Source organism: Mercenaria mercenaria, chromosome 11 (assembly GCF_021730395.1).
Source record: "Mercenaria mercenaria strain notata chromosome 11, MADL_Memer_1, whole genome shotgun sequence".
In the NCBI taxonomy this organism is placed as follows: domain Eukaryota; kingdom Metazoa; phylum Mollusca; class Bivalvia; order Venerida; family Veneridae; genus Mercenaria; species Mercenaria mercenaria.
In genome coordinates, this window is record NC_069371.1 from 52,451,052 (window position 1) to 52,464,468 (window position 13,417).

General features: G+C 35.3%; 1 protein-coding gene across 1 annotated transcript; it reads right to left on the reverse strand.

The window, feature by feature from the left end:
• LOC123531776 (uncharacterized) lies at positions 1–9,082 on the reverse strand. Its single transcript, XM_045313019.2, has 3 exons — positions 8,723–9,082; positions 6,320–6,453; positions 1–5,683 (listed from the first exon to the last, which is right to left on the reverse strand). Exons 1-3 carry the CDS (start codon positions 8,799–8,801, stop codon positions 5,273–5,275), a joined length of 624 nt encoding a protein of 207 aa, XP_045168954.2. The 5' UTR covers positions 8,802–9,082; the 3' UTR covers positions 1–5,272.
• Between the last annotated feature and the right edge of the window lie 4,335 nt (positions 9,083–13,417).

Here is a 13,417-nt window from a genome sequence, read left to right on the forward strand (position 1 = left end):
TGCATGTCAAAACTGTTTTATTTCTTCAAACCTAATAGGTTATAATCACAGTATGATTTTGATAACAGGTAGATTAGTGTACAAAAGTAACGTACAATGTACTAACATTATATTTTATAAACCATAGTTATTAAACAGTCAATTAATGATAGGCGATTTAGGTCTATTCTCTGCAACAACAAATTAACTTCATTTATCTTTTTTAGTTCACCTGAGCACGAAGTGCTCAAAGGTGAGCTTTAGTGATCACCCTCCGTCCGTCGTCAACAAATTGACTGTTAACACTCTAGAGGTCACATTTTTGGCCCAATCTTAATGAAACTTGGTCAGAATGTTACCCTCCATAAAATCTTGGACAAGTTCGATATTGGGTCATCTGGGGTCAAAAACTAGGTCACCAGGTCAAATCAAAGGAAAAGCTTGTTAACACTCTAGAGGTCACAATTTTGACCCAATCTTAATGAAACTTAGTCAGAATGTTACCCTCCATAAAGTCTTGGACGAGTTTGATATTGGGTCATCTGGGGTCAAAAACTAGGTCACCAGGTCAAATCAAAGGAAAAGCTTGTTAACACTCTTGAGGTCACATTTTTGGCCCTATTTTAATGAAACTTAGTCAGAATGTTACCCTTAATAAATCTTGGAAGAGATCGATATTGGGTCACCTGGGGTCAAAAACTAGGTCAACAGGTCAAATCAAAGGAACTTGTTAACACTCTAGAGGTCACAATTTTGGCCCAATCTTAATGAAACTTAGTCAGAATGTTATCCTTAAAAAAATCTTAGACGAGTTTGATATTGGGTTATCTGAGGTCAAAAACTAGGTCACCAGGTCAAATCAAAGGAAAAGCTTGTTAACACTGTAGAGGCCGCATTTATGACTATATCTTCATGAAACTTGGTCAGAATGTTAATATTGATGATCTTAAGGTCCAGTTTGAATCTGGGTCATGTAGGATTAAAAACTAGGTCACCTGGTCAAATCAAAGGAAAAGCTAGTTAACACTGTAGAGGCCACATTTATGACCATAACTTAATGAAACTTCGTCAGAATGTTTATCTTGATGCTCTTTAGGTCAAGTTTAAATCTGGGTCAGCTGGGGTCAAAAACTAGGTCACTAGATTAAATCAAAGGAAAAGCTTGTTAACACTCTAGAGGCCACATTTATGACTATATCTTCATGAAACTTAGTCAGAATATTAAACTTGATGATCTTTAGGTCAAGTTCGAATCTGGGTCATGTTGGGTCAAGAATTAGGTCATGGGGCAAATCAAAGGAAAAGCTTGTTAACACTCAAGAGGCCACATTTATGACTGTATCTTCATGAAACTTAGTCAGAATGTTAAACTTGATGATCTTTAGGTCAAGTTCGAATCTGGGTCATGTTGGGTCAAAAACTAGGTCACGGGGTCAAATCAAAAGAAAAGCTAGTTAACACTGTAGAGGCCACATTTATGAACATATCTTGATGAAACTTGGTCAGAATGTTAATCTTGATGATCTTTAGGTCAATAGGTCAGGTGAGCGATACAGGGCCTTCTTGTAAGGATACATAAAGAAATGAACCAGCCAAATACATTTTTCAATGAATATAAAAATGAAAATACTAAAAAAATTAGTAAGCTACGACTAACAATCATGCAATTGTTGCATGCATACCCAAATAATATGACTGATCACAATCTGAAATAATCTAATATTGCAGTAACTATATTGCCAAAAAATGTTCATTCTGAAAAATGTTCACCAGTGACATTGCTTTTATTGCCTTTACAGAAATTGAAAAAACAAGGAGCTGCATTCAATAAACGCTTGATGCCCCTGGTGGCATCCTTGTCAATACAAAGCAACCAAAGTCCAAAATGAGGTCAAGTTCAAGGTCAAGGTCAAACTGAGGTCAGGTGATGTCTGAAGATGAGGGATTGTCACAGGTTACATCTGCATTAGTATCAAGTCATTCTAGTTACGGGTATTGATACTAGAACAAAACGGTCCCATTTGGTTAACCTCGTACGGATGGACGAACGGACAGGACAATCACTATATGCCTCCCGCATCAGTAGATGCTGGGGGCATAAAAATGCCACAATTTGGTAAGATTCTTTAGTAATTAAAGAATGACCCTACTGTATACTCATTAATGATCATAGTATGATGTGGCTGGGTGTGAGCCATGGAGGACATGCTCTTTTGACCAGTTTCGTTCTGCAGTTGTGAACTATCTTATATCATTTATCATTAAAGATCATGCAGGACTACTTTTCATGGTTGAGTGACTCCAAGAAATTAAATATTAACAAACAAGTCAAATTCACATTCATTTTATATTCGAAATTTGAAATCCATGAAATTCAATTCATATCCCCATGAAATAACCATTTTGGCACTGTTTTCAAACTGCCCCGATCAACTTGATTTCTTTTTTTCCTAAGTTTTTGTATTACATAAATATATTGTTAAATTTTCATGACAATTATTCAGGACAAAATAGTGCCTGTTGTTAATTAATCATAATCAAAATCAAATATGTCACTTATGAGGAAAAAGCTGCCTCTGGACATTAAAGAATTATCGCCAACTTTGAATAAAACGTAATAACTAATCAATTATTCAAATTAACATATACAAAAATATTAACTTTACATGTATATACCAGTAAATGAACAAGAGCTGTCGGAGGACAGCAACGCTCGACTATTCAACAGCCTTGTCGACTGAATGAATACGAAAGTCGAAAAAGGGGCATAATTTAAAAAAAGCAAAATAGGGTTATGGAACCTGCATAGTGCTTATCAGCTCATGACAGTGGACAAGTGTGTGAAGTTTCAATCCATTCCCATTAGAGGGTACTGAGATACCAGCTTACATATAAGAATTTAACCCAAAACTCCTAAGTTTAAAAAGGTGCATAATTTTGTAAAATGCAAAGTTGAGTTATTGACCCTTTGCACTGCATGTCATATCATGACAGTGAACAAGTGTGTGAAGTTTCAATCCTTTCCCATTAGTGGATACTGAGATACCAGCTTACATACAAAACCTTAACCAAAAAATTCTAAGTCGAAAAAGGGGCATAATTTTCTAAAAAAGCAAAATAGAGTTATGGAACCTGCTTTGTGCATGTCAGATCATGACAGTGAACAAGTGTGTGAAGTTTCAATCCATTCCAATTAGTGAGTACTGAGATACCAGCTTACATACAAAACCTTAACCAAAAAATTCTAAGTCGAAAAAGGGGCATAATTTTGTAAAAAAGCAAAATAGAGTTATGGACCTGTGCAATGTAAGTCAGTTTATCACAGTGAATAAGTGTGTGAAGTTTCAATCCATTCCCACAAATGGTTACTGAGATACCAGCTTACATACAAAACCTTAACCAAAAATTTCTAAGTCGAAAAAGGGGCATAATTTTGTAAAAAAGCAAAATAGAGTTATGGGACCTGTGCAGTGTAAGTCAGTTTATCACAGTGAATAAGTGTGTGAAGTTTCAATCCATTCCCACAAGTGGTTACTGAGATACCAGCTTACATACAAAACCTTAACCAAAAATTTCTAAGTCGAAAAAGGGGCATAATTTTGTAAAAAAAGCAGAATAGAGTTATGGGACCTGTGCAATGTAAGTCAGTTTATCACAGTGAATAAGTGTGTGAAGTTTCAATCCATTCCCACATGTGGTTGCTGAGATACCAGCTTACATACAAAACTTAACCAAATCGGGACGCGGACGCGGATGCGGACGCAGACGCATGGGCGAGTCCAATAGCTCTACTATTCTATGAATAGTCGAGCTAATAAAAATGACAATTCTGTCAACAGAATGGTTATATAATTATGATATGTAATATTAGAAAGAGGTAATTTTGTGGCATTTTTACAATTTCAGAATTTGTTAAAGATGAAATTTTTTGCTGACAAATCAGGAAACACGATTTGTCAACTCCATTAAGTAATCAGCACATCACTAGTAACAAGCAAAATGATTTTCACTGCCCAGAAAATACAGTATTTAAACTAAATGCTAATACCATCACAAAAATATAATATATATCTACTAGGTAATAAAAATCTCTGATTAACTATAAACTTGGAAAAAATATTAGAACGTCTTTGTAAGTAAGTTATGATGAGACCAACAAACCAGGAATGTAACCTTGAGTATTTACTGGCAAATAGAGCTCAAAATCAATTTTAAACAGTACATTCTTTATGAAGGAACCTTCTGACATTGATTTTCTGATTACAACATGCAAAAAAACAGAACACAAAAACATACCTAAAGCTCAACAATACACAGAATGTTTTTTTTAATACAAGGAAAACAAATCAAATTCAAATAATATTGGAAAACACAATACAGACTGCTTGATGTCAATGTATATAAATTGTTGAATGTTCTTGCATGCCAGAGGTCTACCATGGTTGTACCACTGGCACATTTCATTACTTAGTTTATCTAAAGTGTTCAGCCAATCAGCATTGTTTCATTAACCAATCAAAATCACTCATGGAAAATGTTGCCACATTCATTCAAATATGCATGACAAATTAGGAATATTTTATTTCTCAAGGTAAATTTCTCATATCCTATAAGAGGAGGAAATCCCCTATAAGAGGAGGAAATCTTCATTGATTGCAGACATTTTGTAACATCTTTATTCCTTGTTAGCAATAATTTTTCTTAGATCTTGCATGGATTTTGGCAGGTTGTTGAATATATAGGAAAACACTGACTGGGTGAAACCAGGCATGCACATACTCACTAAATAAGCAAAATAAATAAATCAGAGGTTTGTCTTTGAGCTATGACCTCTGTGTTTTAACAAGGAAATTTAATTCATATCCCTTGCACTGTAAGTGATACAGCTCTGTTTATATCTTTGCTTGCATTTCATCAATCAGCATGAAATAAAGAGAAAATTAGTTAATGGGATATATCTCACTTTGAAGTTAGACAAATTCCATACCTTCACGCATGATATGTGCCTGTAAAAATACAGTCTAAGAAATTGTCTCACTTCTCCATACATCCATTAGTCTTGCGACTTTATTCTACTATGGCAGCAGTATGTAGTAAAAATCTGGATCATAATTACCATTTTCCAGAGCGTCATTTTCATATCGATTGACTCTTCACTTTGCAGAAACAGACATCAATTTGCAACATTTAAGTAATAAGTATAACATGTTTTGATTTAAGGGGACAAAAACTCCTTAATGGGTTTTCAATCCGTAAGATAATTAGTGTCTAATTTCACATAACTGATAAGGTTTTAGTAAGAGAATTCCATGCTTTCGTTTTCCCTGTATCCCTCCTGCTCATTTAAAAATGATCTTTCTAAATTAAAATTATAATCATACAGAGAATAATCAAAAGTCTTCTGCTGAAATATATTGCTTGAACGCATTTCTTGAACCACTCTAGGAGACTGTAAACCATTTCCCAGAACAAAAGGAACATCTGATATTGCAGTCCTTGCTGATTTCATATCTGCGAACCCCTGATCTGTGGGGTTTCTCTGTTGCAGTCCATGAGCTTCTCTTCCTGTGTTTACAGTGGTTGAACCTGTTTGGAAGGGGTTTCCATGTTGTATGTCAGGGAACTGAGAAACATCAAGTGTTGGGGACTGACTATGCATACTTGCAGTATAATCCTGGTAGCTTGGAAGACAGTTGTTTGATGCCTAAAATATATAAACAAAATGCATAAAGTTTTTCACTTTAACTTTAAGTCACTTGTTTCATGTTCTAAGTAATCAATGCTAATGAGTTATTCAAATTTTCTACATTACCAGTATTTTTATTACAGTACCTGTTTTATTTTATTACTACAGAACAGAATGTGATATCACTTTAATATGATCCATACAAATTTACCAAGGTACCTGTCAAATTGGGAAAGCCACATTTTCTTCAACTTGGGGAAATATTTCTGTTTTAAAATCTTTATTAATGTGACTATAATTACTGGTAAATTAAATGAGATTGAAGGAAGGAAAAACAACCAGAAAATAACATATTGTTTTACTGCCATAACAGATTCTATTAAGTAAACAATTATATGAACTGGTAAAGTTTCCTGGGATCTGAATAGGGGAAATTTTATCAGTATTTTCAATTAGGAATATGACACACAATCGACTATAAAATCAGCTAGAGAAAACGAAGTTCATTTTCAAATCATGGCTTATGATAATTAAATTCATTCCGACATTATCTTTAGAATCTATCATATTTAGTTGTACACTGAACAAGCACTGAAATTGAAGCCATCAATGAACATTTGAAAACTTTCTCTAATAAAAATTCAATACACTGACCTCTTTATAGTTCGGTGGAGCATCAATGGTATCAGCCCTAAAGTTTCTAGCATTGATAATGGTTCTTTCACTAGCTGTGTCACCAACTAACAGAAATCCATCTTCAACACGATCATCTCTACCGGTAGCAGGTCCTAAAATATATGAAGTTTAAAAACTTTTATTTTGAATATACTGGGACAGTGGGTAGTGGGTACGGGTGCATTTGAAACTAATCCCTTCAAATTAGTGTCGTACTTTAAAAAGTTACAAATTTATAATCAATATCCCTTCTAAACCCATATAATGCTGGACACGATTGATTCTGCCTTTGCGACCAGTGCAGATCATGATTAGCATGCACATCAGTGCAGTCTGATCATGACCTGCACTGTTCGCCATTCAGTCAGTAGCTTTCTGGTATGCACTCTTTTCAAAAGTTAATGGTACTGTCCAAATTGAACGATGGACAAGTTCATTATAGAAATTAAGCAGGGTAAGGGTTAATGTAATTATTATAAATTATAAATGAACTCATTTCTGATACATGTTATCGTTCTTTAAATTTGTATGTACTAAATGCTTTTATTTTCTATACAATAAATCTGCATATTTTGTAATGAATAAACGAGAGGTCCATGATGGTCCTAGGTTGCTCATGTAAATTTCACTGCACAAACACTTTTCATTTGGGCTATGATTTTTAACATTAATATGATTTTTAGATATTTCAGTAAAGATTCATCCATGGAGTAGCTATGTGAAATTAGTCTGAATGTAAAGAGTTTTATACAAGATCATTTTCAAAGTGCATCCTCTATATAAGACCAGCAGATGACGGCCATGCTTTTTAGTAATCAGGCCATCCATCCTTGATATAAGTTCAGCCGAGAAGTGTTTTCTGCAATATAGATAATAGGCTGAAAACTGTAGCAAGATTTTCAAACATATATTGAGGCTTCTGGGTACAGTCAAGTGGAACCATCTGAAACAAGAGCTGTCTGTTGACAGCATGCTCGACTTTTCGAAGAACTGATGTAAGTATACACTGAGATTTACTGGAAATTTCCTACTTATTTCAAAGAATTTCATGGAACTTATATGATCCCACCTCCTACCTTCACCATATGATGGCCTGTCCAATTTTCAGTCCCGAGTTCACTATTACTTTCATGTTTGACCTACTGACCTAACACAATAGGGGTCTTCTACGTAAAGTATACCCATTTTCAAATGGCAGTAGTTAGGGGTCCGGTAACCGGACCTCTAGACTGCCCCGCACAGGGTAGTCCAAATAATAGGATGTTTCGGGACAGCATGATAACTTTTGACTGTCACTGTCTCTGTCACGTCTAAACTTATTCTGCATATTTTTGTTAGGAAATCCCCAATGAAATCCATTTGAACATTTTCTGGTACATGTACAATGTTTTAGTAATGATTACATGTCTGAAAATGATTTTATGTTGACATTAAAGCAAAAACTTGCCTCGCTGTCATTTTATGACTGTATTTTTTGTGTTTTATTTCTGCAATTTAGTGAAATCAGCAGTCTGTTGTTTATTGAAACCGGTGTCAGGCAGATATCTCCTCACACCTGTCACATCATATTTTCAAAGATTTAAGTCTCTTATTTAAAATTATGAATAAAATTCAACCCATTTGAAGTTTCTACGTGAATATTAATGTTTAATTTATTAAAGCAAGTACGTCTGACCAGTATATTATGACTTTTTATTTTATTTTTTAATGTCTTCGTTTTCCTAACAGTAAAATGCAGATACGGGTAAGGCTTAGAGGGATGACAACTATAAAATATCAGATCATAAAATAAGTCATCCTGATAAGCAAAATGAGTAAGGCTAAGCACAGGGCTACATCTAGAGGTGTGGTAATCAATATGAATACTGAAAAAGTATTTACAATGAGGAGACTATAATTTATCTTTGAAAACAGGAGATGATTTTGTAATTTTCTCGCTGTTTGAAATATACTCTAAGTGACAGGAAACATAAGTATTTATAACTTTTTAATCCCGGGAAAAATACAATCAAAAATTCGTTATATAATAAAAAGCAATTGGAAGCTTTTATCAAATTTTTGTTTTTCTCTGGACTGATGAATTTAAATAATAAACTTACTGTTTTCTTTAGTATTTAAGACATGGATTGTGCTCATGAATAAAGTTGCCATTATATTACTTGTTTTTTGTCTCACTCAAGTTGGAGGCATGTTGTAGAGCTGTCTCAAGGTCTGGTATTCAATATGAATACTGAGAACGGTATTTACAGAGATTGGAGACTATAATCAGACTCCAGGTCTAGAGGTCCAATTATCAGACCCCTAGGCGCTACCTTTTTATAGATCATCTAGTAATCTGCTAACTGAAAAACATGATTCATCAAAATTCATTGATTTGCTTACCTGTAGCACTGCCAGTGCTTTGGTTGGAATGACTTCTGTTGAAAGGTTTAGCTATATTTTGTATGATACTACTAAACATTCTTCCAGGATTCCTAACTGTTAATGTGTTATGCTTCTTCAAAATTTCAACAAATACCAAACTATCCGAAAATATGTGCAGTTGATAAATCAATTAGTCGCCACTGTCAAGCTCAAAATGATAATAGTCATGTCGGAAAACGTAGTCATGTCCTTATAAAATGTTGATTCGTGTACATGTTTCAAAAGCTTTTGTGAGAGAATTAATTATGATTAACTTCTACTTTCGTATTTATTTTGATAGACACGAAGCGGTGGCCGTGTACAATATTATCTGTGACATACACAACACAAAGGTACGGTACACGAACACCTGAGACTAGGCATACTGCAGGTGTATACGAACTTAATCTTATTTATATAAAATTAAGTGTTGTCACACATATGCAGACAAATATGACTACAAGAGTCTTTTGACATACACAACACAAAGGTACGGTACACGAACACCTGAGACTAGGCATACTACAGGTGTATACGAACTTAATCTTAATTATTTATATAAAATTAAGTGTTGTCACACATATGCAGACAAATATGACTACAAGAGTCTTTTGACATACACAACACAAAGGTACGGTACACGAACACCTGAGAGTAGGCATACTACAGGTGTATACGAACTTAATCTTATTTATATAAAATTAAGTGTTGTCACACATATGCAGACAAATATGACTACAAGAGTCTTTTTATATGCGCACATGAGGGTGCGACACCTTAAACGCACCAGTCACTTTATGTACCATTTATGTACCACATTGACACCTAATGTACCACCTAACCACATTGACACCTAATGTACCACCTATATATTATATAGTAACTGTATCTCACATAGTGTAGCACTGTAAATAGATGATAATTACCTGTGAAAACAGCTTTGATTTAATCAGCTCAAGTCCAAAGAATGTTGAGAACATTTCTATGGGAAAGACTGAGTTAAATTAAAGTTGTTTGCATTTAGATATAACATAGCACTTAATACAAATAATCATAAATAAATCTAACACTAAGCAAGCGCATTAAAATACAAGAGCTGTCACTAATGGTGACAAATGCCCCCGCAGCGCCTTGACCTTTGACCTGGTGACCTTGACCTTTGACCTGGTGACCCTAAAGTCAATAGGGGTCGTGTACTCAATAAGTACTATCAGCATGTGAAGTTTGAAGGTCCCGGGTGCAGTGGTTCGCGAGTAAAGTGCCTTCATGCAAAAAGTTAACATTGGCCTCTGTGACCTTGACCTTTGACCTGGTGACTCCAAAGTCAGTATGGGTCGTGTACTCAATAAGTACTATCAGCATGTGAAGATTGAAGTCCTGGGTGCAGTGGTTCGCAAGTAAAGTGTCTTCATGCAAAAGTTAACATTGGCCCCTGTGACCTTGACCTTTGACCTGGTGACCCCAAGGTCAGTAGGGTTCGTGTACTCAATAAGTACTATCAGCATGTGAAGTTTGAAGGTCCTGGGTGCAGTGGTTCGCGAGTAAAGTGCATTCATGCAAAAAGTTAACGTTGTGACGAACGAACGAACGGACGGACAGTTGAAAACTAATATGCCTCCCTTCGGGGGCATAAAAATCAACACATTTCCTGGAGAAACCAGTACTTACATGCATTTAGATATAACATAGCACATTATACAAACAATTATAAATAAATTTAACACTAAGCAAGCACATTAAAATAAAATCAACACATTTCCTGGAGAAAACCAGTACTTGGTACATAACAATAGTACATACATGCATTTATCACAAGTCACTGTAAAATTACATTTCCTGGTGAAAACCAGTACTTACATGCATTTAGATATAACATAGCACATAATACAAACATTCATAAATAAATTTAACACCAAGCAAGCACATTCAAATCAACACATTTCCTGGAGAAAACCAGTGCTTATATAAATACATGTATAGATGTTACATATAACAACAATCATATATACACAAATCACTTTAAAGTCACATTTCCTGGGAAACATATCATTCGCCGTCGCTGTCGTCATCAGTGGAGGCTGGTATCAGTCCAATACCGACAAGGTCGCTGCATTCTCGAAGTAGTTGTGATGTTGAGTAGTCCCACATGTTGAAGAGCTGGTCATGGATCCTCTTGTACTTCTCCCGGTGGTTCCTGGTGACAATGTGTTCTGATACCAATCTGACCGTGATGGTAACGTCCTTGGCCTCTGATTGCAACAAAGGCACCAACACATAGAATAGGTTGTTTAACTGGTTTCAGTGTGCCATAATAAGTTTGTCGTACCAAGCCTTTTTATTGAAACAGTGAACTGTGAAGCAATTCATTGGATGTAACTAATGTGCTAATTAGGGCTCAATGATAATCTGCTGAAACAACAGTATTACTTTTTCATTTTATACACATGTATTGATGTGAAATGACTATTAAAATTAGTAAAATATTTAATAAAATAAAATATGATATAAGGGATATAATAATATGGATAAGATATGGACCTTCACTTTGTCTTTGAGGTAAGAATATTCAAATATAACAAGTGCATATAATTCAATTACCTAATTAATTGTGACATTGACAATTAAATGTAATAATAAACTTATTATATCACATCAAATATAATATTTTGATCAAATCAAAACAAAAATGACAATCCACTATATATTATATATGTGGTACATAAGGTGTCCAAAGTGGTACATAAGGTGCTGGTACATAAAATGACTGGTACATAAAATTCCACACATGATGCTCTTTCAGCTATATATTACAAGTATTATTTATAGAATTAAGTTTCTTATACTTATTTATTTTAATTGTATAGTAGACTTATGTGCACATGCATGTCGTAGATAGAAGTAGTTTAATCTCTTTACTTTTACCTAAATTTGCTTAAACATTCTTATGCCTTTCTTTTTCGTTAATCTCTATCGGAAAATAGTTCATGAGCTAATAGTTTAGTCCCAACAATACCATGAACAATGATGGCAACAAATCTTACCTTTAAGATCATTAAGTCCATGACCAACTGACTTTCAGAGTAATCTTCTGACCACAAACAATTTTCCTATGAAGAGGTCTTATCAAGCAGAGTCTGCTATTATTTCGCATGGTTGTGTTCTTTGCTTTCAAAGGATCTTTTCACAGATTTTGTTATCAATCCAAAACAGCCGGTTTTGAGAGTCGTGTTGGGGCTGTGAAAAATCTCACCGTTTCAATATACTGAATTACAAATGGACCGCCGTCGTTTATATGACTGTAAAATTGTTGAAAAAGACGTTAAACCCGAACACAACACACACACACACACACACACACACAAATGGACCGTCGGTACCATCCGGTACCATCCGGCTCGGGATAAAATAAATTTCACAAATTCTTTTGAAGCACCATTCTCTGTGTGAATATAGAAATATTTTTTCTTCAATCATGAATTTCGGTGAGGTAGGCCCACAATTCATTGGTTCACCATACGATGTCCATCGGCTCTCCAAGCCTGTTTTTTAGCCTTCCCCAATGTTTCGCCTTTGGCTTGAACGGAAGCGCCGATCTCTGCTGTTCGGACCGTATAAAATGGAGAATTTGTTCCGAAAGACAATGACATTTATTTTTCATCCATTTTGACTCTACATCAAACTACTATTTTTAGAATCTACTTTTACTTTGACGAGCATCATGGTGAAATAAGCTTTGACGTCAACGTCGTTTATAGTATAGGAGACGTTGGTCAAATTGACTTGTTCATAATAGTAAAGAAAGTAGAATTTTTGATGTTTCGGCGGGAAACGCTAACAAAATATGATAAAAAAATATTACATGAGTGTCTTTTCATATTGAATTTATTAAACTCGTTGAATAAAATAATAAAATGTCTGCCAACAGACAACAGGGCTTTTGCCGAGCAATAAAAATCCCTTTCTAGAGTTTTTTGTTTGCAATATTTGTTGTCAAAGGAACCATGTTTAGTTCGACTATTCGAAGAATAAGTAAAGCTTTTGCATTCACCCATTTACTAGCTCGCAACTGCATCGGTTTCCCGATTTCATTATTTTTGTATGTAAACTGGTTTCTCCGCAACCGTTTATTGGAATGTTCAGTATGATGATCTGAAATGAAGTTCACAGGTTTTTCAACCCTATTTTGCATTTTTACAACCAGGCATGTGGAAAACCACAGGTCGCTAAGTCAATCCCCTGTTGGACTGAGCAAGTTTCCGTTAAGTTTTTGCATGTAAGCTAGAAGATAGATCTTTGCGGACTACCCGGCAAGTTTAAAGCCTTGGCTCTACCAGCACACCCTACTCCAAAGGCTGACTTGGCTATTGATGCTATACGAGGTACCCAGCTCAATAGTGGAAGCCCTCGAGGGACTCACGAGCCGACACCTCAGAAAGTGGCTGGGAATACCTAGCTTCCACTGTCTTCACTGGTAGAAGTATAAAAGACAGTCAAGACAAGACTGGTAATAACTCTGACAGACTCTCCTGACGAACTTATCCGTGAAGCAGGGATTGTAACCCGTACTGGCAGGAAATGGTCAGCAACAGATACGGTGAGCCAAGCAGAGAGCCCACTCAAGCACAAAGTTATTGCCGGAATGACTGCTGTGGGACGTAAACGTATCGGTGCCAC

What these genes read in the sequence shown, in the direction of transcription:
- LOC123531776 (XM_045313019.2), bottom strand. Translation starts at nt 8,801, where the DNA reads ATGTTTAGTAGTATCATACAAAATATAGCTAAACCTTTCAACAGAAGT. An exon ending in AAGCACTGGCAGTGCTACAG is followed by an intron (nt 6,454 to 8,722) that starts GTAAGCAAATCA and finishes CATATATTTTAG; the next exon opens with GACCTGCTACCGGTAGAGAT. An exon ending in CTCCACCGAACTATAAAGAG is followed by an intron (nt 5,684 to 6,319) that starts GTCAGTGTATTG and finishes TATATATTTTAG; the next exon opens with GCATCAAACAACTGTCTTCC.